At 50.7% G+C, this 20,909-nt stretch overlaps 6 protein-coding genes across 6 annotated transcripts; 4 read left to right on the top strand and 2 right to left on the bottom strand.

The window, feature by feature from the left end:
• Positions 1-736: 736 nt before the first annotated feature.
• Positions 737-2,269, top strand: VFPPC_02493 (arginine permease; the record flags this gene model as incomplete). Its single annotated transcript, XM_018282135.1, has 1 exon — positions 737-2,269. The coding sequence occupies one exon, from the start codon at positions 737-739 to the stop codon at positions 2,267-2,269; it is 1,533 nt and encodes a 510-aa protein (XP_018146484.1).
• Positions 2,270-4,163: 1,894 nt separating this feature from the next.
• VFPPC_02492 (hybrid NRPS/PKS enzyme) lies at positions 4,164-8,006 on the top strand (the record flags this gene model as incomplete). The annotated part of the gene is made up of 1 exon (XM_018282134.1): positions 4,164-8,006. One exon carries the CDS (start codon positions 4,164-4,166, stop codon positions 8,004-8,006), a length of 3,843 nt encoding a protein of 1,280 aa, XP_018146483.1.
• Positions 8,007-8,616: 610 nt separating this feature from the next.
• VFPPC_02491 (RNA-dependent RNA polymerase) lies at positions 8,617-12,010 on the bottom strand (the record flags this gene model as incomplete). Its single annotated transcript, XM_018282133.1, has 3 exons — positions 8,617-10,718; positions 10,777-11,553; positions 11,611-12,010. The coding sequence occupies 3 exons, from the start codon at positions 12,008-12,010 to the stop codon at positions 8,617-8,619; spliced, it is 3,279 nt and encodes a 1,092-aa protein (XP_018146482.1).
• A 590-nt stretch (positions 12,011-12,600) lies between these two features.
• On the top strand, positions 12,601-15,238 carry VFPPC_02490 (fungal specific transcription factor domain-containing protein; the record flags this gene model as incomplete). Its single annotated transcript, XM_018282132.1, has 8 exons — positions 12,601-12,700; positions 12,802-13,041; positions 13,097-13,346; positions 13,394-13,681; positions 13,730-13,981; positions 14,039-14,929; positions 14,978-15,093; positions 15,141-15,238. The coding sequence occupies 8 exons, from the start codon at positions 12,601-12,603 to the stop codon at positions 15,236-15,238; spliced, it is 2,235 nt and encodes a 744-aa protein (XP_018146481.1).
• Positions 15,239-15,609: 371 nt separating this feature from the next.
• On the bottom strand, positions 15,610-17,329 carry VFPPC_02489 (serine/threonine-protein kinase RIO1; the record flags this gene model as incomplete). Its single annotated transcript, XM_018282131.1, has 2 exons — positions 15,610-15,717; positions 15,770-17,329. 2 exons carry the CDS (start codon positions 17,327-17,329, stop codon positions 15,610-15,612), a joined length of 1,668 nt encoding a protein of 555 aa, XP_018146480.1.
• Positions 17,330-18,802: 1,473 nt separating this feature from the next.
• VFPPC_02488 (aspartic proteinase) lies at positions 18,803-20,184 on the top strand (the record flags this gene model as incomplete). Its single annotated transcript, XM_018282130.1, has 3 exons — positions 18,803-19,061; positions 19,129-19,255; positions 19,314-20,184. The coding sequence occupies 3 exons, from the start codon at positions 18,803-18,805 to the stop codon at positions 20,182-20,184; spliced, it is 1,257 nt and encodes a 418-aa protein (XP_018146479.1).
• Between the last annotated feature and the right edge of the window lie 725 nt (positions 20,185-20,909).

The following is a 20,909-nucleotide window of genomic DNA, read 5'->3' as shown; positions in this document are numbered from 1 at the left end:
TTTAACATCCATTGATGATGGCGACGACAGACGACTGGGGTCCGGCGCCGGTCAATCGACCAGACTAGACGTGACTGTCTCAACCGCGAGCCTGGTGTGAGTGTCTCTCTGATGCTTCCGCACACACTACCCACGTGGAGTTACGTTACTGAATTGTATCATGAATGGATAAATTTTGCGCATCGGATGGGGCAAGATGGGGCAACCCCGTAGAGTCGCTGATAACGGGCTCTAGATGCTGTTCCGTTCTGCCAGGATTAGGGATTAGCACAACCAGCTGGAGTAGCATTGGCATTGAGATTAGCACCAGGAGCAGATATTGCAGACTCATCGGGTTGTGGCTGTCGCAGTATCAATGGCGCTTTGCCCTCATCCCCCCCATACTAGTCATGCCATTCCCATGTATAAGAGGCCGACGGCCCGTCCATCGCAATACGTCCTGCCCACACCACAAACTCTGTCAGTCTTTCTAGACGATATTTCGCAAGTCGAAATAGTGAGCATTGAGCTTACCCTGTCCACTGTTAGCAGTTTGCTCGGTGACCACGGGATCGTGCTGCACTCTTGCCACCTGCCCTCGCCTGTTGATGCAAAATCTTCTTCCGGCCAAGCCCAAGTCCAAGTCAAACTTTATCTCCGCACCCCAATAGCGGCGATCGATAAACCTTCATCTCTACAACTCCAATTTCACACCCGACTACGACCGAAGTTCGATTGAACACAAATGGACACGAAGATGGCGGACGAAAAGACGCCTCGAGCCAGCAATGACCGGACCAACGAGAAGAAGGGCGCCGAGGACGTAGAGGCTGGCCAAACTGGTCTGACCCGATCTTTGCAGGGTCGTCACTTGCAATTTATTGCTATTGGTGCTACTTTTGGTACTGGTTTGTTCCTTGGTACTGGCGGTGCGCTGGCCAAGGCTGGTCCTGCGTCTCTGCTCATTGGTTTCGTCTTCATCGGTCTCGTCGTCTACTCTGTCATGGTTGCCCTCGGTGAGATGGCTGCTTATATGCCCGTTGCTGGTGCCTTTACCGTCTATGCTAGTCGGTTTGTCGACCCAACTCTCGGCTTTGCCATGGGCTGGATCTACTGGTTCAGTTGGTCCATCACGTTTGGCCTTGAGCTTACGGCCGCTGGTCTCATTATCCAGTACTGGACAGAGGCTGTGAGCATTGGCGTCTGGATTGCCATCTTCTGGGTCATCTTCACCGGAGTCAATTTCTTTCCCGTCCGATACTTCGGCGAGATGGAAATGTGGTTCTCCAGCATCAAGGTCGTCACGGTTATCGGCTTCATTATTTTTGGCATCTGCATCAACGCTGGTGCCGGACAGCAGGGCTACATTGGTTTCAGATACTGGACCTATCCCGGTGCCTTTGCCGAGTATGTTGTGAGCGGCGCAGCTGGCAAGTTCGTTGGATTCTGGTCCGTCTTGATCACCGCCGGCTTCAGTTATCAGGGCTCAGAGCTCGTTGGTATCGGTGCCGGTGAGACCGAGAACCCTCGCAAGGCCATTCCCCAAGCTATCCGATGGACCTTCTGGGGCAACTTCATCCTCTTCGTCGGTACCGTCTTCTTCATCGGAATCAACATCCCCTACGACAATGCCGACCTGCAAAGCACTGCCCAAAACGCCTCGGCCTCGCCTCTCGTCATTGTTGCCAAGCTCGCTGGAGTCCAGGTCCTCCCTGACATCATCAACGCCGTCTTATTGACTGCCGTGCTCTCAGCAGCCAGCTCCGACGTCTATTCCAGCACCCGAATCCTGTACGCCCTTGCCGACGAAGGTCTCGCCCCGGCTGTCTTCAAGAAGACGAACCGATTCGGCACCCCCTACTGGTCCGTTGCGTTCTGCTCGCTGCTCGGTCTCCTCGCCTTCCTAAACTTGTCGCAGAGCGGCGCAACCGTCTTCAACTGGCTGTTGAACATCACCGCCGTCGCTGGCTTCATCGTCTGGGCTCTCATCAACGTCTGCCACCTGCGTTTCATGAAGGTTCTCAGTCTGCGCGGCCAGCCTCGCTCGTCGCTGCCCTACGTCGCGCCATTCCAGCCCTACCTGTCCTGGTTTGGGCTCTTCTTCAACATTTTGATCCTGCTCACCAGTGGATTCACCGTGTTCATCGAGTGGAACACGAGCGACTTCTTCGTCAGCTATGTCAGCATTTTGCTCTTCATCGTCCTGTATATTGGCCACAAGGTCGTGTTCCGCACCAAGATGGTCAAGATGGAGAACATTGATCTCACTATGGGGAGGACTGAGATTTAGAGGTGTTGGACCATGTTCGCGATTTTGCATATGGCGTTGGTTGCATGCATATATGGCGATTGCATTTTATGAGTTAGGTTCAGTCATGACCTGTCTGTCTATATAGTAATGATACCCGTTTTGGACGAATTACGTGCTTGGCCATTATTGCGTGAACGTGGAAAATGTGGCTTTCTAATTTTCATCCTCAATAGGATATACAGTGTTTTGGTTGCCCTGGTTGGTGGTCTCTATTGAGAACTTTGGGGCATTGTCTGCGCCATCTGTCTCAATGAGGCTTTGAAACGATACAAAATCGCTCACCAACCGAGTTCTGGGAGGAAGCCCTCTGTATCAGCCTCGTTGCAACTGTGCTGTGGACATATTCATGATGGTTCAGCAAGTCACGATATCAAGTCGTGAGATGCACAGCATTAAACGCGCGGGAAACAAGACCGGAAATTATCACCCAAACGCGGGGAAGCGCGAGTCGGCGCATTGATGGCTGCGAATTGCAACACTCGATGCATGCATGGTATGCATTTCTTTATCCTATTCAGGAGTCGGGCGTCCGGCATGAGACACGCGGAGTCGGCACTTTTCGTCTGGTCTGAATTCCAGCCATTTCGTGCCTGCATATGCAGTCTCGTCGAAGGTGTCCATGCTGACCGCATCCTGGCCCTCAGCCACCTCCAATTCACCCACGAATAACCTTACTGGCTATGCAATTAATAATAGCATAAAGCACCCAACTGCCAGAATCAACGGAGACCCAACTCTGTCACATGCCAAAAGCACAACCTGCAGAACCCTGGAATTTGTCGACATGGGCCAACCTTTCATTTTTGTTGAGGTTTCCTCTGGGCCAATGGAGAGAGACGCTAAGCCGCAAACGGCAATGGGTCACGCAAATGTCAAGATGAGCCAGCGGTACCCGTTCGCAGCGCGGGGGAAAAGTGAACACCTCGAGTACTGCTCGGAAGGATTAATTGGCAGCATGGCTGATTTAAAATGTTCGTATTTTTGCTGAGAATCGCGTCTGTGACTGTGCTCGATTTCGACAGCGCCGAAGACTTCTGCACCCCTTTGACATTGATGCACAAAGACGAAAGGGAGACGCCTGACATCCAACGTGCAGGGGCACAACAGGGGCAGAAGAAGGCAATTCTCTCACCGCCATCCTGATTTGGCGAGGCTTCGTGTGACCGCTTTCTCTTTTCGGCCAGTGGCGTGGAGGGGAACATCATTGTTGAGTTTAAAATAATCGGCTTCAGACCGACATCCCACAAAGTCTAGGCCAGATGAGACTAGCAAAGTGGACGCATGCCAGACCGAACCCCCAAGGGAATAAGCTGTGGGATGTGATAGGCTCTGTAATGTTGCCCCCTAGTCACATTCACATGGGTTTCTGGATTGTTCATGTCGTGTCAAGTTGGGTTCAAATGTTTGGTGTCGACCTGCTCACCTCCCCGTATAAAGTGTCGCGTGTCCCATTGCCACCCAACTTGTGACCGCTCTCCACTCCTGGAAGCTGTTCCTCTCTTAATTTGGTGTATTGTACCGACTACGGGGTTGTTTTTTTTTGAGCTGTACGTTGCATCAATTCCCTCATTGTAGAGTCAGGAACTGGTTCTTGTGGCAATTGATCGGCAACGGTGCCTAGCACTGTGAGAAACCTCCACAAGATTTTCTTCGTCGAACCCACGTGCCTGCAAACGGCTTCAAGGGCAATTGCAATTGCAGCAACTCACCTTTCCCAACCAGATTACCTACATTGGACATTTTCGGGAAAAAGCGGTGCTACTGAGATTCAGATCTGGCTGGATCTCACTTAAGTTTCGTCAGCTGCCTCGTTTGGCTGCCGCTTCACCTCCCCATCTACGTCTAGCATCTGTCACCATTCTTGAGCGGCAAGATGACAATCAACACTTCGATAGACCTGGCAGCGCTCTTTGAGCGACAGGCACAGGCTACCCCTCAAGCGGTCGCCCTCGAAGATGAAAAACGAACCCTCACATACGCCGAACTCGACAGCGAGACCTGGGCCCTGGCGGATCGCCTTCGTCAGTATGGCGTCGGTAGAGATTGCCTTGTCGGCGTACTCATGAATCGCAGCGCCGATAACGTTGTCGCGTCCCTGGCAGCTCTCAGAGCCGGCGGTGCCTATTTGGTGCTTGAATTGGCTTATCCCGCAGCTTTATTACGCGACGTCATTGATGATGCTAGACCGACCGTCATTGTGACGCAAAAGGCCCATGCTAGCAACCTCAAAGTCGATATCCCGGTTATTGTCATTGATCAACCAGACATGACTGTTGGCGCGAATGAGCCAATTCTAGTGGAACCGAAACCCCCACTGCCGGCAGAAGATGATCTTGACAGACTTGCCTTTGTTTCGTACTCTTCTGGCACGACCGGTAAACCCAAGGGTATAGCGAATCCACACCGGGCCTCAGTCTGCTCATACGATTTGAGATTTGGTCTTAGCGATCTAGGACCCGGCGACCGAGTGGCTTGCAATGTATTCTTCACTTGGGAAATGCTCCGGCCGCTCCTCCGTGGAGCGACCACCGTAGCGGTCCCGGACTGCGCAAGCTATGATCCCGAGGGATTGGTCGAGTTCCTTGCTGCTCGAAAAATCACTGACACATTGATGACCCCAACACTCCTCGCTACCGTTCTCACTCGTCACCCATCTCTCGCCGATACCCTCCCGGACCTGAAGTCCCTGTGGCTCAATGGCGAGGTTGTCACAACTGATCTGTGCCGTCGTGCTTTCGCGGCACTGCCCAATGTTCGACTTCTCAACGTATACAGCGCTAGCGAGACGCACGAAGTTGCAGCAGGCGATATCAAGAGCTTTATAGACTACGAGGCTAGGGTTTGCCCTGTTGGTCCGCCAATGGACCCGTCGACTATCTACATCCTTGACGAGGCTGGCAACAGAGTAGACGTTGGCACCAGTGGTGAGCTATACGTTGGTGGTGATATGCTGGCTAGGGGATATCTCAATCTCCCAGAAACCACAGCAAAGGCTTTCCAAATAGACCCATTTTCGACTGGTTTGGACGCGAGAATGTACCGAACGGGAGACATGGCCAGAATTCTTCCCTCTGGCCTCCTCGAAATCACAGGCAGAGTCGGTGGAATGATCAAGACCAGAGGATACACCGTCCAGCCTGGCGCTGTCGAGGCGACAATTGTCAAGCACCTCGCAGTTCGAGCTTGCGCTGTCGTTGCCCGCGGTGACGGTTTAGAGAAGCAATTGGTGGCCTATGTCGTCCCTGATAAGGGCGAGCATCGGAATCGAACAGTTTTGGTCGTTGATGAGTCGGGATACAGTCCCGTGGCCAGACGAGCACTATCCGATCATCTTGCCCATTATATGATTCCCACCATCTGGGTTGAACTTGAGTCGCTACCCACCCATGGCGTCTCGGGCAAGACCGACCTCAATGCTTTGCCTCCTCCGCCTTCCCCAAAGACCCCCAACATCAATGCCAAGAAGGAGCATGACACACGAATTAAGATGGACACTATTATCAAGATGTGGGCTTTGTCTCTCAACATCCCAGCCAGTGCCATCTCGCAAAGCCACAGCTTCTTCGATCTCGGTGGTCACTCATTGACCTTGGCTGATTTGGCCGGTCGCCTAACAAGAACTTTCGGTTTTCCGGTTCCTCTTGCACCCCTCGCCGGTACTCCAACCTTGGAGGGCCATTTGGATGCGGTGAGAGCGGCCCGAGATGGTCATACAGCAGCCGTACAAGCAGACCTTCCTGCCGTATTGCTTGCCGACTCTGCACTGCCGGATGACATCAAATCCAACGGGAAGCCCATGTGCCGCCTCAACGATGCCGAGACTATTCTTCTCACCGGTGCGACGGGTTATTTGGGCGCCTTCCTTCTGAAGTCTCTTTTGGAGAACACTTCAGCTCAAATTCTCTGCCTTATTCGTTTCACGGACCCCAACATTGACTGCCGCCCAGCCGGTATTGCTCGTATTCGAAAGAATTTGATTGACCAGGGAATTTGGAATGACGCCATGCTGGAAAGGATGGAGGTTGTGCCCGGTAACTTGGCCCGTAACCGTCTCGGTCTCTCCCCCGAGGCTTTCCAGGACCTTGCCTCACGCGTTGATGTAATTGTTCACGCTGCCGCCACTGTCAACTTGGTATACCCCTATGCTGCATTGCGAAATGCTAACGTAGGAGGTACCCGTGAGATTTTGAGGCTTGCCTCTCGAGGAGGAGCCACTATGCACCACGTATCGACCAACGGCGTCTTACCCCCATCCAAGACCCCGTGGACGGAGGAAGCAATGCTGGATATCAGTGATGTACCGACAAAGCTGCCCGACGGCTATGGCCAAACGAAGTGGGTTGCCGAGACGCTGGTTTATGAAGCTGGTCGCCGAGGCATGCACGTCAAGGTATATCGACCTGGTACTATTAGTGGTCACAGTGTGACTGGTGCCACTAACACTTACGATCTTTTGAACGCGCTGATTGTCGAATCTTTGCACCTCGGCTTTGCTCCCAAGGTTGACGGCTGGCTGGCAGAAATGACACCAGTCGACTTTGTGAGCCAAGCTATTGTCACCTTAGCCAACCACCCTTGCACAAAACAGAAGCTGTATCACTTGGGTGACCCTGCGCCAGTGACTGCTGAACAGGTGTTCCAAGATCTTGAAGCCCTTGGATATCCGACTAAACGACTTCCCTGGGACGATTGGGTGTCTCTGTGGAAGGAGAAGCGCGGGTCAGGACGAGGTGGTGACGATCCTTTTACAGTCGACATTCTCCGTGGTGGTATGCCCACAGTTGATACCTTGGAGCTGGTTACTATCCTCAAAGATGGCGCCACTCAACCTGCCCTGGATCTGTATGGCGTTTCCCGACCCAAGATCGATAGGAACTTGTGGGAAACATACGCAAGACACTTCTTCGCACGTGGTTGGCTTCCACGGCCCCCTCTGCGCCTCAAGGTAAACGGCGTGCACTCTCCCGCCAAGAAGGGACGCCTGTCCGGTCGCGTAGCCGTCATCACCGGGGCCTCCTCTGGCATCGGTGCCGCCGTCGCCGCCAAACTCGCAGGTGAAGGCGCCCACATTGCCCTCGCCGCTCGTCGAACCGATGAACTTGAGAAGGTCAAGGCCAAGCTATCCACTTGCAGCGGCAAAATCCTAGTACACAAGACCGACGTCACCAGCAAGGCCCAAGTAGAGTCCCTCATGAAGACTACCACCGAGAAGCTCGGACCCATCGACATCCTCGTCAGCTGTGCTGGCGTCATGTACTTCACCATGATGGCCAACTGCCAAACCGAAGAGTGGGAGCGCACCGTCGACATCAACTGCAAGGGCCTGCTGCACTGCCTCTCCTCCACAGTCCCCGGCTTCCTCGAGCGAAAGCGCGGCCACATCGTCGCCATCTCCTCCGACGCAGGGCGCAAAGTGTTCCCCGGCCTGGGCGTGTACTCCGCCAGCAAGTTCTTCGTGGAAGCCACCCTCCAGAGCTTGCGTTTGGAGACCGTCGGCTCGGGTCTTCGCGTCACTGGCATTCAGCCCGGTAATGTGGACACGGGGCTGTTGAATATCTCTACGGATGCGGAGGCGTTGAAGAAGTATGGTGAACCTACGGGTGCGAAGGTCCTAGATGCGGAGGACGTTGCGGGAGCGATTTTGTATGCAGTGACGCAGCCGGAGCATGTGGCTGTTAATGAGGTTCTTATTGAGCCGAGGGATGAGCCGATTTAATTTAACATTTGGATTACGATGAGATGGGAATTTAGGTTAGACATGGTATATCACGACATCTGTAATATCAATATGCAGTTTTTCGCCTCTTTCATTTGGAAACTGGATCTGATGTATGTCCTACGTGCCGAAAATCATGTGCACAGTCCCAGATGACACCAACGATCAGGTAAGAAGCAGTATATACTGTACCCTTTTGAGCGCTCTAAGGTGTAGGCGAAGTCACACACTGTGATATTAGCCAACATATGTTACAAATCCAGGAGTACACACTGCCGGCCTATTTTACCTCGAAAAACAGGCAGATGTATTACCGATCTTTGCCTCGCACCTATTTTACGCCTTCACGGAGCAAAAGGAACGGGTAGAAGATGGCTAGCAAGGGTCTGGTCCTCTGCGGCAAATATTTTGCCTTCAGCTTTGCGCACAAGGGTGCAATGGCAGAACACTTTGAGGGAGTATCGTGCAAAGCCAAGTTTAAAGCATTGTATTACGTTTATGAAACCAGCATCTTCTATGCTGCAGCTATGAAAACCTTCTACGCTTCCCGCTGTCCTGAATCTACATCCAACAGAAACCAAAATGCCCGCAAAATCTCGCTATGCTACGCTCATTCATTAATGCTCTCATCACTGTCATAATCTAATGCCTCAAAATCCGCGGCTCTCCTCTCAGTTACCGCCAAGCGCCGTGCTCTTCTCGACTCGACCAACTTCTTGTCCACCTTGAGCGCAGTGTACAGCTGAGGTACAATGACAACGCAAGACGTCCTCTCTGGGCAATCTTGTGCCATTGCCTTCAAAAAGGCAAGTTGCCGTCCAGCCACTTGCCACACAAACTTGGGCTTTGAGTTGTGAAATAATTTGAATGTGAGGGACGCTTTGAGAAGTTCCCAGAGACTTGCGTGTGGATTCTTAAAGTATGGCTGCTGCAGGTGTTGAGTCAACTCGGATGACGATTCGGTCTGCAGTGGGCAAATTCGATGCCATGTCTCGTATAGCTCTCCGACGAAATCGATATAGTCATTGTCTTTGACTTCCCTTGACCATCGGCCTGCGACGTACTCGATATCCTCGCGTAATTTCTTTTGGACTTTACTCCATGTTGGGTGTTTCTGATGCGACTCGTCATAGTACCTGTAGAGCTTTGTCAGGTCCGCGTCGAAGTAGTTGGCATTGTAGCTCTTCAAAGCCTTGTCAAACTCGGCAAGGGCTCGATCTAGAATCGTTGCCGCAACAACGTGCTTTAGATAATCAAGAATGTGTGGTTTAGCTTGTTTAGAAATGTCCTGTGATGGCCGATCTTGCATGTAATCTGGATCTGGAAGGAATCTCGGCAAGTTTAAACTGTGGCGAAATTCATCCCAGTCTGCGGACGTAAAGAGAAATCCTTGTTTCGCCTGATCCACAAGATATCCCAGCATTCTGCTGAGTATGATGGTGCTGGTGCGTGAAACGCTTTTGATGTGGTGACAGTACCGCTCTTTGTAGTCCGTGCATTTTCCAAGAAGGGATGGTTGCATGTTGAAACGGAACGACTCGTAGAGAAATTTCGTACAAGCAGCATCGTCGGTTTGCTCTTCAAGCCGAATTTGGGTCATGGATCTGTTTAGTCGTCGCAAGTGGCCCAGCTTGATGGGATCTGTATCTGAGTTTGGGGTTGGTGAATTGCGAAAGTTTTGGACAATATCTTGGTCCCAGCAAACCCAGGCTCTATCACCATCATAGTCTCCGCCGGAGAGCTTGTCGGCAAGAGACACATCGCCCTTTATAGAGAAAACGATGACATCCTTCAAGTGCCGGAGTTGAGGCTTCGAGACGACTTTCACTCTTTGTATGTCACTCGGCAGATGACTCGGCGCTCTGGCTACTAGCACTTCCATACCCTCCAACAGGGTGTCACAAAAGCCGTCGACTTGAAACTTCGTAGAGAAGGATACATGGACCTCATTCTCTTCCAATGATGATGAAAAGTCAACAACCATGAGGAGATAGGCGGAACATGGGATCCGAATATTCATCTTCTTCCTCAAGATATCACGGCGTTGCTGTACGGTTTCCCAGCATAGATCTTGCATAAACTTACAAGTCTTCGGGTCAAAGCCATGATCTAGAAGAAATGAAGTGCACTCATCTCGTTCCTTCGGCAACCCACCCAAAAAGGGCATGTAAAAGCCGCCTCCTCCCGGTTTGGGTCCACCACCCTGGTGCAACCAAAGCCTCAAATCTGCAGAATCGTTCATCGCGGTTTTCTGCTCCGCAAGATCCTTCTCTAGGCCGGTTTCCAGCCTCTTTGATATCGTCGCTCGCATCCTTTGAGGGTCAATGGCCTGCTCTTCCAGAACCGGTATGAACTGTTGATTCAATGTCGCGGGTCTGGGCTCTTTTGACCATTCCTTTACTTCAAACGTGCGATGGTGGATATCATGGTTGTCGCAATTCCATTTTCGTTGAGATGGATAGGTGACAATCCAGTCATCGCCCCCAAGGGTTGCATCTGCATCGACAATCCACATGCCTTTGGCACTGCCTAAACGCGCCTGATACGCACATGGAACTTCGTTAAGACCGAGCTTGTCGGCTATTTTCGTCGCTAGGCTCTTCGACATTCTGCCTATTCCATCATTCATTGGAGAATCACCACCTATGTCACTAGTAAGATTGTGTATTTGTTCCCTTTCGAGCTCAACAGTAGCCCATGTCCGGGTAAGACCTAGACCGCACCGTCAGCATTTCAGAAGAAATTGAGGCATCTGTCCGATAGTCCTTACTGAGGCTGATCCTGGAAAATATTTTTGGAATCTGTTGATCGGTGTCGAAAAGACCGTTGATAGCCCAAGCCAGCATTTCAGGTAGCTGGACTCTAGTCCGGATGTGCGGCATAATAGCTTCAGAGACTGGGGGTAACGAACCAATTGCGGGCCGGCGGAAACTGTCCCCATTGCACGCAAAGAGGAATATTCTCTCTCTGTGTATTCCTTGGGAATCTTTGCCTTGTGTTTTGGTCTTGACTTTGGTCTTTTCTCCATTTCGGCAGTAAAATGCAGCCCAACGTCTCCCCAGGAAGTAGTGTCTGTCTTTCAGCCACGCGAGAATTGCATCACCAGCGCTCTCGTTTTTTGTGACTTTCTGGACATATGAAAGGGACGGGATCAGGATTTCCATGAATCGATCAGCCCCAAATCGACGAGCTAGCCGATGACTTTTGTCAGCTTGCAACGGAGAAAGCTTGAGTGAAAAGAGAGGACCAGTTGAGCTCGAATTCAGCGTCAACTCGGCAGACAGCGTTACAGCTTGACTTTGTGACTGGAACCCCTTCAGAGCCAGATCCCAAGCGCCAGAGCCACTAGACTGTGGAAGCGACTTGTTTTTGAACGCGGGTAACTTTTCAAGGGCCGATCGAAGCGCAGGTTGCTCGTGCCACTGGGTATCATCACCGTACCGAATATCACAATCTGCCAGGTTTATTCCACAGTGTAGCGCCAACCTCGCCAACTCCCAAGTGGTAGCAAGCGGCGCGTGGTTGAAGGATTCATTGGCAAATCTAGCTATTCGTTATCACATTAGTAAGATCAACAAATCGATGTAGGATACGTAACACCTACGCCAAACATTCCGTAGCCTGTTCTCTATCTCTTTGAGCGAGTGGTTCCCGTCAGATTCATTTTCGGATTCCGAGGGTGATTCTTGGGTAGTAAAATAGTCGGTAAGGTCATCCTCCGGGGATGTATTGCAGTCAGATGTGAAAGAGGTGTTCTTGGATGTAGCAGCAGATGATGATGAAAACGAAGTGTCTGTATCGAAGCGTCTCTGGAAAATTGAGCGAATCGTTTGAGCACCGAACGGGCTAGTTGCCGACACTACGCCAGACGACTGCTCCTTACGTGCTGACCTCGATGGGATGGAGTCAATGTCATCATATGCATTGACCTGTCCGCCCCCTATGACCTTTTTGGTCCTTTTTGATGTTGAAGTGCTGTCATTCGACAGCCTCTTTCGGGTCATTTGGAAAGAGGTATCATTGAATGCCAAATCCCACTTGCCAGTTCAAGACTGACAACCCTCAAAGCAAGGCGCGGGGTCAGTGTTGCCGTTGCAACAGCCACACAATGACATGGAGCCCAAGCGAAACCCAAGAAACGATCACGAACAGACCGATTGGTGAGTCCCGAGAACGCAAGTGCGGGAACTGCCGACGCTAGGTTGTGGCGTGGGTCAAGACGAGACGAAAATGAACCACCAGCTTGTTGCAGACCGAGATGCGGCGTTGCAGAAGAAGCGGGGTCGGTCCCTTGATGTGGCGGAAGAAAGGAGAGGGGCTTGCACTGTGCGCTCTGTTGACCATTCCCCTCACAGTACAGTGCCAGCAAATCTCATCACGTGATCGGACATCCGGCGTTGTTTCCCTGACTCCAGCAGCGGATATCCAAAATCCACTCGGTATTCGGCATTGCTGAACCGTGTGTTTGGTACCAAGTATGAGCCCGTTACTTGTGTAATCGATACATCGGACTTGTTATTGGCTTCGCAAACGAGTTTCTGTCTTATAACTATCAGTGTATACGAAATCCGCATCGCGAACAGCTGTCTGCGCAATGACCGAGACTACCGAAACTGAGGAGACGATTCCCGTTGACGAGCTGACGCCAGAGGAAGCAAGTCGTATCATCCACTCTCATCGAAAAGTACGATATGGTAAGTACACTCTCAGAACTCATTGATGATAGAGGTGGCCCTGGCCTTATGATGCAATTGAGTTCACTGCGTTTGCAACATGGCGATGCTGATTCTTCCAGGAACTGCCTGTTGGCCGTGTCGACAAAGGAAAGTGAAATGTGACAACAAACAGCCATGCGAGAACTGTGTCAAGCGAGAGCACCCTCAGCTGTGCTCTTACAAGCCAAATCGCTCTTCCACTTCCAAGAATACTACTGCGGCTCAAAATGGCCAAGCCAAAAAGCGCGCCTGCTCATTCTCTGATGGTCGTGAGGAAAGCCGAAAGTCCGAACGTGGAGAGAGCTGGCCTCGAACTATAGGTGAGCAAACTGTTCTCATGCGGTTACCTGTGATTCATCTAATCAGATTAAGCAGGAATCTCAACAAGCTTAGATGATACCGAATCGGTTGGAGACCGTTATCTTGGCCAGAACAGCATCCCGGCTTTACTCCGAGAGCAGTCGTCACCAATTGAGAAGAATGATTCTGTGGATATCCGTCGGGACATGCGGTCTATTCTGGGCTTGGATACCTCCGCGCCATTCCCTCTCATGTCGTCTCAGCATTTGCATCGATTAGCTCAGGATATCTCTGCCGAGCTTCCATCAGATCGAGAAGTTATGAAGTATGTGGCTCAAGCACCACCAGTGGGCTATGACTAACATCTGGCAGGCTATTCCGTACTTACAAAGAAATTCCACAGCCATTTTGGGGCTTCGTTTGCGATATTGACGATTTCGAATCAAAGCTCATGGTATATCTTGAGGATCGCTCCCGGAACGCGTCAACCTCAATGAAGTCGTCACGGCCAGTCGCGGCATCATGGCTTGCTATTCTCTTCGCCGTATTAGCCGTTGGCTCTCAGTACCATGAGAGCCCCTATCACATTCGAACTCGTGACTCTCAAAAGTACATACAAATTTCATTCCATTTTTTGCGGTTAGGCAATTTTCTACTACGGTAGGTACACACGACACCCATCTATACCATTCATTCTAACAGCATTAGACCGTCGTTTGACTCCATTCAAGCATTGTTGCTCACAAGCTTCGTTCTTTTAAATGACATGAAGGCCGAAGCATCGTGGGCGTTGACAGGTCTTACATGTCGTTTAGCACAATCCTTAGGCCTCCAACGTGCTACTAGCCTGGAGGGCCTGGACAGTGTTCCCCCAGATGCCAAAGCCAAGGAGACGACCAGACGGAAGCTTTGGTGGACATGTGTCTGGCATGATACGCTGACTTCACTTTCCTTCGACCGGTATGCACTCCACCACCACTTCCTTTTATCCCTACCCTCGAGCTAACATTTCATCAGAACTCCCATGACAAACTTTCCAAGCTGCGATATCCCCATCAGCCCGGAAGCAACACCTGGCAAGTTCACCTATTTAGAGATGATGTATCATCTCATCGAAATCATATCTCGACGGCTTAACCCCGACGCAACCGCTACATCATCCTACGGACAAATCGTAGACAACTGCGAAGCGGTCGAAAGCCTTCGTCGGCGATCCCTACCACACATGCAAGACAAGGACCAGTGTAAGACGGCGCTACACCGACTACAATACTACGCAATACGGCTACACACATCCTTTGTCATCTCCGTATCTTGCCGGCCAGCATTGAAACGCACTTGCGAATTTGACCCCAAGCAAAAAAAGGAGCTTGCGGATAGGTGCAAAGACAACCTGACTGAAACGGTGCGCATGTTCTTAGCCATGCACCAACTCTCTGTGATTCCAACCCGAAGCTGGGCATTTACATACCACGGGTTGTCATCTGCTCTCCTACTCGGCATCCTCTGCGAGACCAAGACGGACCCAGAAATTCGTCAACTTCAGGGAGACTTGATCGCCGCCCTGTCTGCTACAGCTGCAAAGGAAGCCAGTTCCCCTGAGCCTCATATCCCCGTGAGCGACAAGGATATTGAGCTCTCTGGTCCACTCTGGCGAGCACTTACTGCGTTGAAGAATATCTACGAGCACGGGACCGTCATCCCAAGCGCATTAAAGCGCGAAGGTGACTCCTCAGGAGGAGGAAGTGGGACGAGAACGCCTATTCCCCCCTTCATGTTGGCCAATACAAGCGGAGGGAATCTCAACAGCCAACTCCGTGCTGCGCAAGCGGCAGGTGATCCTCGCGAAGACGCTGCGCTCGCCATGGCAGAGATGCAGAACGGAGCGTCACTGCAGGACTTTTCAACGTGAGTTCAAACCAAACCGTGTGAAAACCCTCATCTAATTATGTGTAGAATCCCCTATTCGCAAGCATTACCAGTTGGTATGAACCTCGACGGTCTCGGCGGCATACCCGTCGACCAAACACAATTAATGGCACCGATGGACCTATACGACTCCATCTGGGGTGGTAAGTTTCCCCTCACACATACATCCGCCAATAATGACAATTTATAGCATCCCCTGATCCCTGGAATTCAGGCGTAGACGCCATGAACTTTGACTTTATGGCCCAACCACCACCAGGACAACCGCAACAGCAATTTTATTTCTAGGACACGACTTTTTTGTTAGCGATATGGAGTTGAGGCAGTGGTTAGGTTACGATTTACTTTCACGCGTTGGACGGCACGGGAACGAATTTTATGTACGACAGCCAAAATGTATATTGGGTAGTGCTTGTAGCTATTGGAGCGAATATGAGTGACACTATAAACTTCGGCATATCAGTCGTCAGCGCTCTCTTTGATCCTCATACTCTTTACGCCGAAGCGTAAGAGTCAGATCGAGGAGGTTACACGCCAGAGTGGCGATAAACACATCCCGACAGTGAAGGCTCATCATCCGACTGTATCCAACCTGGATTATCTGGCATTTGTCGCGAATTTCTATCAGATTTCTTTTTTATTTCTTTTAGATGGACTCTTTACTTCTTGCGTCGGGAAGTGCTAGAGACAATCTTCTTCTTGAGATGTTTCGGCATTTTGTCCTTTCTCTTCTCCCGCTTGGCTTCCTTGACGGCTTGTTTATGTTGCTGCCACTGTTAGTACTCACAATCGCGTTAGTTGGGAACAAGTCTGACAAACCTTCTTTTCATCCTTGTCCTCGAACTTGCGACCACGAGGACGACCTTTATCAAATTTGCTCTCGTCACCAGATTCGCTGCCAGACAGGGAAACGCCAGAGCCGGACTCGTCTTCTGAGTCATCTTCATCGTTTTGGTCTTCCTCGGGCCGCACAACTTGGTCTGCAAGGAGATTCTTATAGACAAGATCACCACCTTCGCCCTGGCTAAGCTTCTGCGCATCCTTCTCGATGTTGTACACTTGCTCTAGCGTCTGGGGAATATACTGGTTGCGGAATACTTCGTTGTCGACTTCCAAAGCTGCGGCTTGGTCTTCGTCGGCCGCAGATTCACGGGTCTCGTACAACTTCTCGAGCGTTTCAGCCAGACCGGGCTCCTCGACGGGGCCTGTTGCGGCAGTGATGAAGTTGAAGATGGCTCTATCGGAAAGCGTATCGACGCCCTTGCGTCTGAAAAAGTCGCCGACGTTTTTGATATCCATCCGAAGGAATTCAAGGGAGCGGGGGTGGTCTGGTTCCACACTCTGTGATACGTCGATGATGTAAAGGAGGCCGTCGTGGTATAGGATGTTGTACTCGCTAAGATCGGCGTGTACTAACCGACATACTTGGTACATTTTGCGCATAATACCGAGGAGCTGAATATACAGTGTTCTCCATTGCTGGTCAACGTCGTCACCGATGAGAGTGGCATCTCGGAGTCGCGGGTACGCCCAGCCCTTCCTGTCGCCCAAGAATCCCATGACAAGAACATGCAGCTTCAAGGAGATCGGCTCCGGGCAGGGAATACCCGCGCTGTGGATTCTCCTCAGATTTCGAAATTCCTTCTCTGCCCAAAGCTTGACCATTTTGCGGTTGTTGCCTTTGTCAAAGCCACCTTTAAATCTGTGCTCGCCAGTAATATATCTCTCACGGTCCTTGAAGACCAAAATGGCCGTCTTGTAAACCTTGATAGCCTTATGCACTACATCGCCGGTCTTGTCATCGACAAGCATCGCTCCGTAGACATTGGCCTCTTTACCGGTGCTAATCGCACCATGGACTTCGCTGACAAAGCCTCGATTGATCATTTGCAGCAAAATCATGCGAGTTCTTTGATCCAGGACTTGGTCGCTGGTGGCGCGATCCGCCTTGTCTTTATCCTTCTCATCGCTCTGCTTTACAGTATCTAATCGAATCTTGGCAGCGTGTTTTGACAGCGCGGAGACTTGGTCGTCCACACTGGCAAAGGTATTCGCCGTGGGCTTCTGCTGGTTCGACCGAGGGGCAGCGACGACTCCATTGCTGTTGTCTTGCAGTTGGCGCTGGCGGTTGTACGTCTTTGTGAGATCTCTGGCATCCCCGGTCCACTCCTCCTCTTCTATATCGTCATCTTCAAAGATATCATCGAAGTCATTGTCGTCATCTTCGTTGTGTTGCTCTGGGTGAGGGGCACCACGAGGCATGCGGACTTCGGGGGGAACTTCTTGGGATGGCTCGACATAGCCCTGGTTGGCGGTGTATGTGAATGGGGGTTCGTGCGGTGCAGCCGGTGAGGCTGTTGAAGTAGTTTCTCCCGGCATTTTTGCTTTTATCGGTGCGTAAATTGCAAAAGCAAAAGGGTGCTTGTTGTGATTATGCGTCTGAAAATGCGGTCGAGGCTGCTATCTTATCTAAAAATTTCAAAGTGGTGGAAGGGCAGGCGACTTTTTCGATTTGTTCATTGACCCCACCAAGGATTCGCCCCTCGTTGCTTGTTGCTCATATCTGATCTAGCCCACCAGACTCTAGCCGTGACTCATGGAGGGGCCATTTGGGCCTGGCTGCATCTGGGCATCTGGGCTGTGGTCCCTGCATCATTTGCAGATGATAGGTAATCGTTGAGGTTAGCTGGCGATGGATCCATTTTTGCCGCCTTTGACCAAACATTGAATGCACGACGAAAGCTGAGGTCACTTGAGATGAAGTGACACAGCCAAGATCCATTTCTGCCGACCGCTCCTTCCTCCTGCAATCAAATTGGGTCACTTGCGCTCCTGCCCAATTAGTGGAGCCCAGCTGCAAGGCATTCCATGCCTGGGTGAAGCAACATGGAACCAGATCGCCATGGCTCACCTCGCATCTCTTTTGACAAATCTCATGTCACATCATTCTGAGCCTTGTGTGACTCCTCGTCCAGCTGCTACTAAACTCCACATCCTACAAGACGAGCCTCGCCATGCCAATTGTGAAATCTTCATTCGAGCTCTTGAGTCTGGCCCAGCCTGGTAACCAGGGACATCAGGAGCATTAGGACCTCTGGACTATCCAGTCCTCGACATGGACACATCTCGCAGCATTAGTCCAACGGCGGGAATACCCTGCCTACTACTCCGTACATTCCGATAATCACTTGTCATCAATCTTTGTAGTGTCTCTTTCGGCCACAGCTGACGCCTCCTCGCGTCTCATTGTGCCAAACAAAGGGCAGCAGGCTTACTGTACCTTAATTTCAATGTCTCACCATGTGCTCAAGGTTTTCGACTCGCCCTTTCCAGCATACGCTTTTCCTTGATCAGAGCCGCATCATACTTGAGTCGGGCTAGCCGACCCTAAGGGAATTTGTCGCAGTCGCACGAGGAACATTCCTCCGTTGGTACATATTTTTACCAGCACAGTCGCGCAGCATCTCCAGCTTGCGTTCCATCTAACCCAGCAGCCAATGTTCTTCAGCATGCCTCCCTTAAGAGCCAAGACACAGGGATGTCGTTCGTGGTAGTGAGGCCGTACCAGGAGCCAAATGTCAAACTACAGCCTGTGGTATAAAGTATTTGCCCATGGCCAAGAATACACTAAGATGTCTCGATATGTCGTAGCATTTACTGCGATACGCGATACCCTTTACTACCTGGGTAGTTCATATACTTTTGACCCCCCACTGTAAGTACGACTTGGTCATTTCGTGCTTTCCTTTTGCTTAAGCAATAAACAGTGGTCTGCAGTGCTTGGACGCCAGCTGAGGTGATTCTGTCGCTATCGAATCGCTCGCTTGCGTATGAAACTGTATTTTTATCACTATGAAAGCAGTAGTCGTCGCAGCTCTTTTGGCTGCTCTCGCAGACGGTGCCGCGACGCGACACGCCACCCGAGCACCCAAGGCGAATGGGAAATCTTTCACACTGAATCAAATTGAGAATAAAAACTTCAAGGGACATGATGGGCCGATGGACCTTTTGCGGGCTCACATGAAGTACGCACAGAAACTACCTGCCAATTTGTCCAAGGCTTTGGAAAGCAATCCAGACTTGCGTATCAAGTTTGGCATGTACAACCAAGGTAAGTGACCATCACCTACGACTATGACTGCTAAGCCGAGAGATGGTATTGCTAATGAGTGCAACAGGAGATGGGCAAACAGGAACCGTTCAAGCACTACCTGCCCGTTCAGACTCAGAATATGGTATCATCGTGGACATCGGTACACCACCGCAGTCTATTCCTCTAAATTTGGATACAGGGTCTTCAGATTTGTATGCTTATAATTCCCCCACCCTTTCATCATCGTCGCTAGCATCTAATACTCATCAGTTGGACATTTTCAACGGACACCACCGACACCATGGTAAAAGGCCAGGTTCTTTACAGGCCGAATGATTCATCAACTATGAAGTTTTTGGACGGCGAAACGTGGAAAATAAAATACGGCGACAGTGCTCACGCCAATGGTTACGTGTACACCGACAGGGTACAAATTGGAGATACTTATGTAAACGATCAAGCGGTGCAAGTGGCTGTGAATGTGTCCGATGATATTTCCAGGGACAACTTTGTATCCGGAATTTTAGGGTTGGCAAATAGCGCTGCTAATACCGTCCGACCGACCCCTCAGCACACGTACATCGACAACATCAAGGACCAGCTCTCTCTACCTATTTTCACAGCCAACTTACAACGAAATGCCCCTGGCAACTACAACTTTGGATACATCAACAAATCCGAGTACACGGGCAACATTCAATACGCTCAAGTCGACCCGACCAGTCCGTTCTGGAGAATCTCACCCACGGGGTACAAGATTGCTGAGACGGAGCACGACGAGATAATTGATGCAATTGTCGACACGGGCACTTCACTACTTTTACTTCCTGATAGCGTCGTGTACGACTACTACGGGCAGGTTCCTGGTTCTCTTTATGACCTTTCACACGGCATGATGGTATTCCCTTGCGATGCAGAGCTACCCGACTTCTATCTTACGATTAAGAAATATCAAGGCAAGGTTCCTGGACGTTATATGATCTACGGCAACGAGAATCAAGAGTACTGTTTCGGCGGTCTTCAGTCATCGGCTGGCCTCCCGTTTTCTGTCCTGGGCGATGTTTTCTTGAAGGCACAGTTTGTTGTGTTTGACTATGCGGATGGCATTGTTGGGTTTGCCAATAAGGACTTGCAAGGGTGAAGGACGGGAAATCTGTTGCACTATCCAAAACGGAGACATCTCGGGAAGGAGATGCTTTGATAGTGTGGTCTGTATTCCGTAAGATCAGGGTTAGACTTCTGCATTTTGTACGTATAGACGATAGATGAGATTGAAAGAAGAGGTGACTATCACTGGGTTGGATGACAGCGATTACCGTCCGGGAACAAAACGTTCTGACCCTAAACCTATACATCTGGCTTCCTACAGTATGTAGTAAAGAGTATATCCCCATTTCCAACTAAACACTAATACATCCCAATGTGCCTTCGCACACAAGGCAATCTGCGATACGTTTCCCTGTTTAAATGCTATTAAAACCCCTACGGTACATCAGTGGTGGAAGAGCGTCTACCATATATTATACAACATCCAAACTCTACAAAACACAGCCATCAGAGCATGAAATGGGGACCATTCCCAACAGACTTAACTTAGCCTGCCTCGGCTCCAAATTAAAGACCGGTTCTTTGCGCCAACCCCGCAAGTCAACTCGGACGGCGCCGTCAGCCAGTCTAAACATAAAAGCAACCTGAAGTACAGAATACCAAGACAATCCGTGACCCGTCCTGACAAATAAAACCCGTGGCCAATATCATGCCACCAGTCTCACCACTTCTCTCAGAGTCTTGGCTTTCGGACTTTACAGCATAAACTAACCAACATCTCATTCCCACCTAAACCCTATCTCCGATATAATCTCCAAC

Source organism: Pochonia chlamydosporia, chromosome 2 (assembly GCF_001653235.2).
Source record: "Pochonia chlamydosporia 170 chromosome 2, whole genome shotgun sequence".
In the NCBI taxonomy this organism is placed as follows: domain Eukaryota; kingdom Fungi; phylum Ascomycota; class Sordariomycetes; order Hypocreales; family Clavicipitaceae; genus Pochonia; species Pochonia chlamydosporia.
Note: the sequence above shows the minus strand (reverse complement) of the source record. Positions and strands in the feature narration are given on the sequence as shown.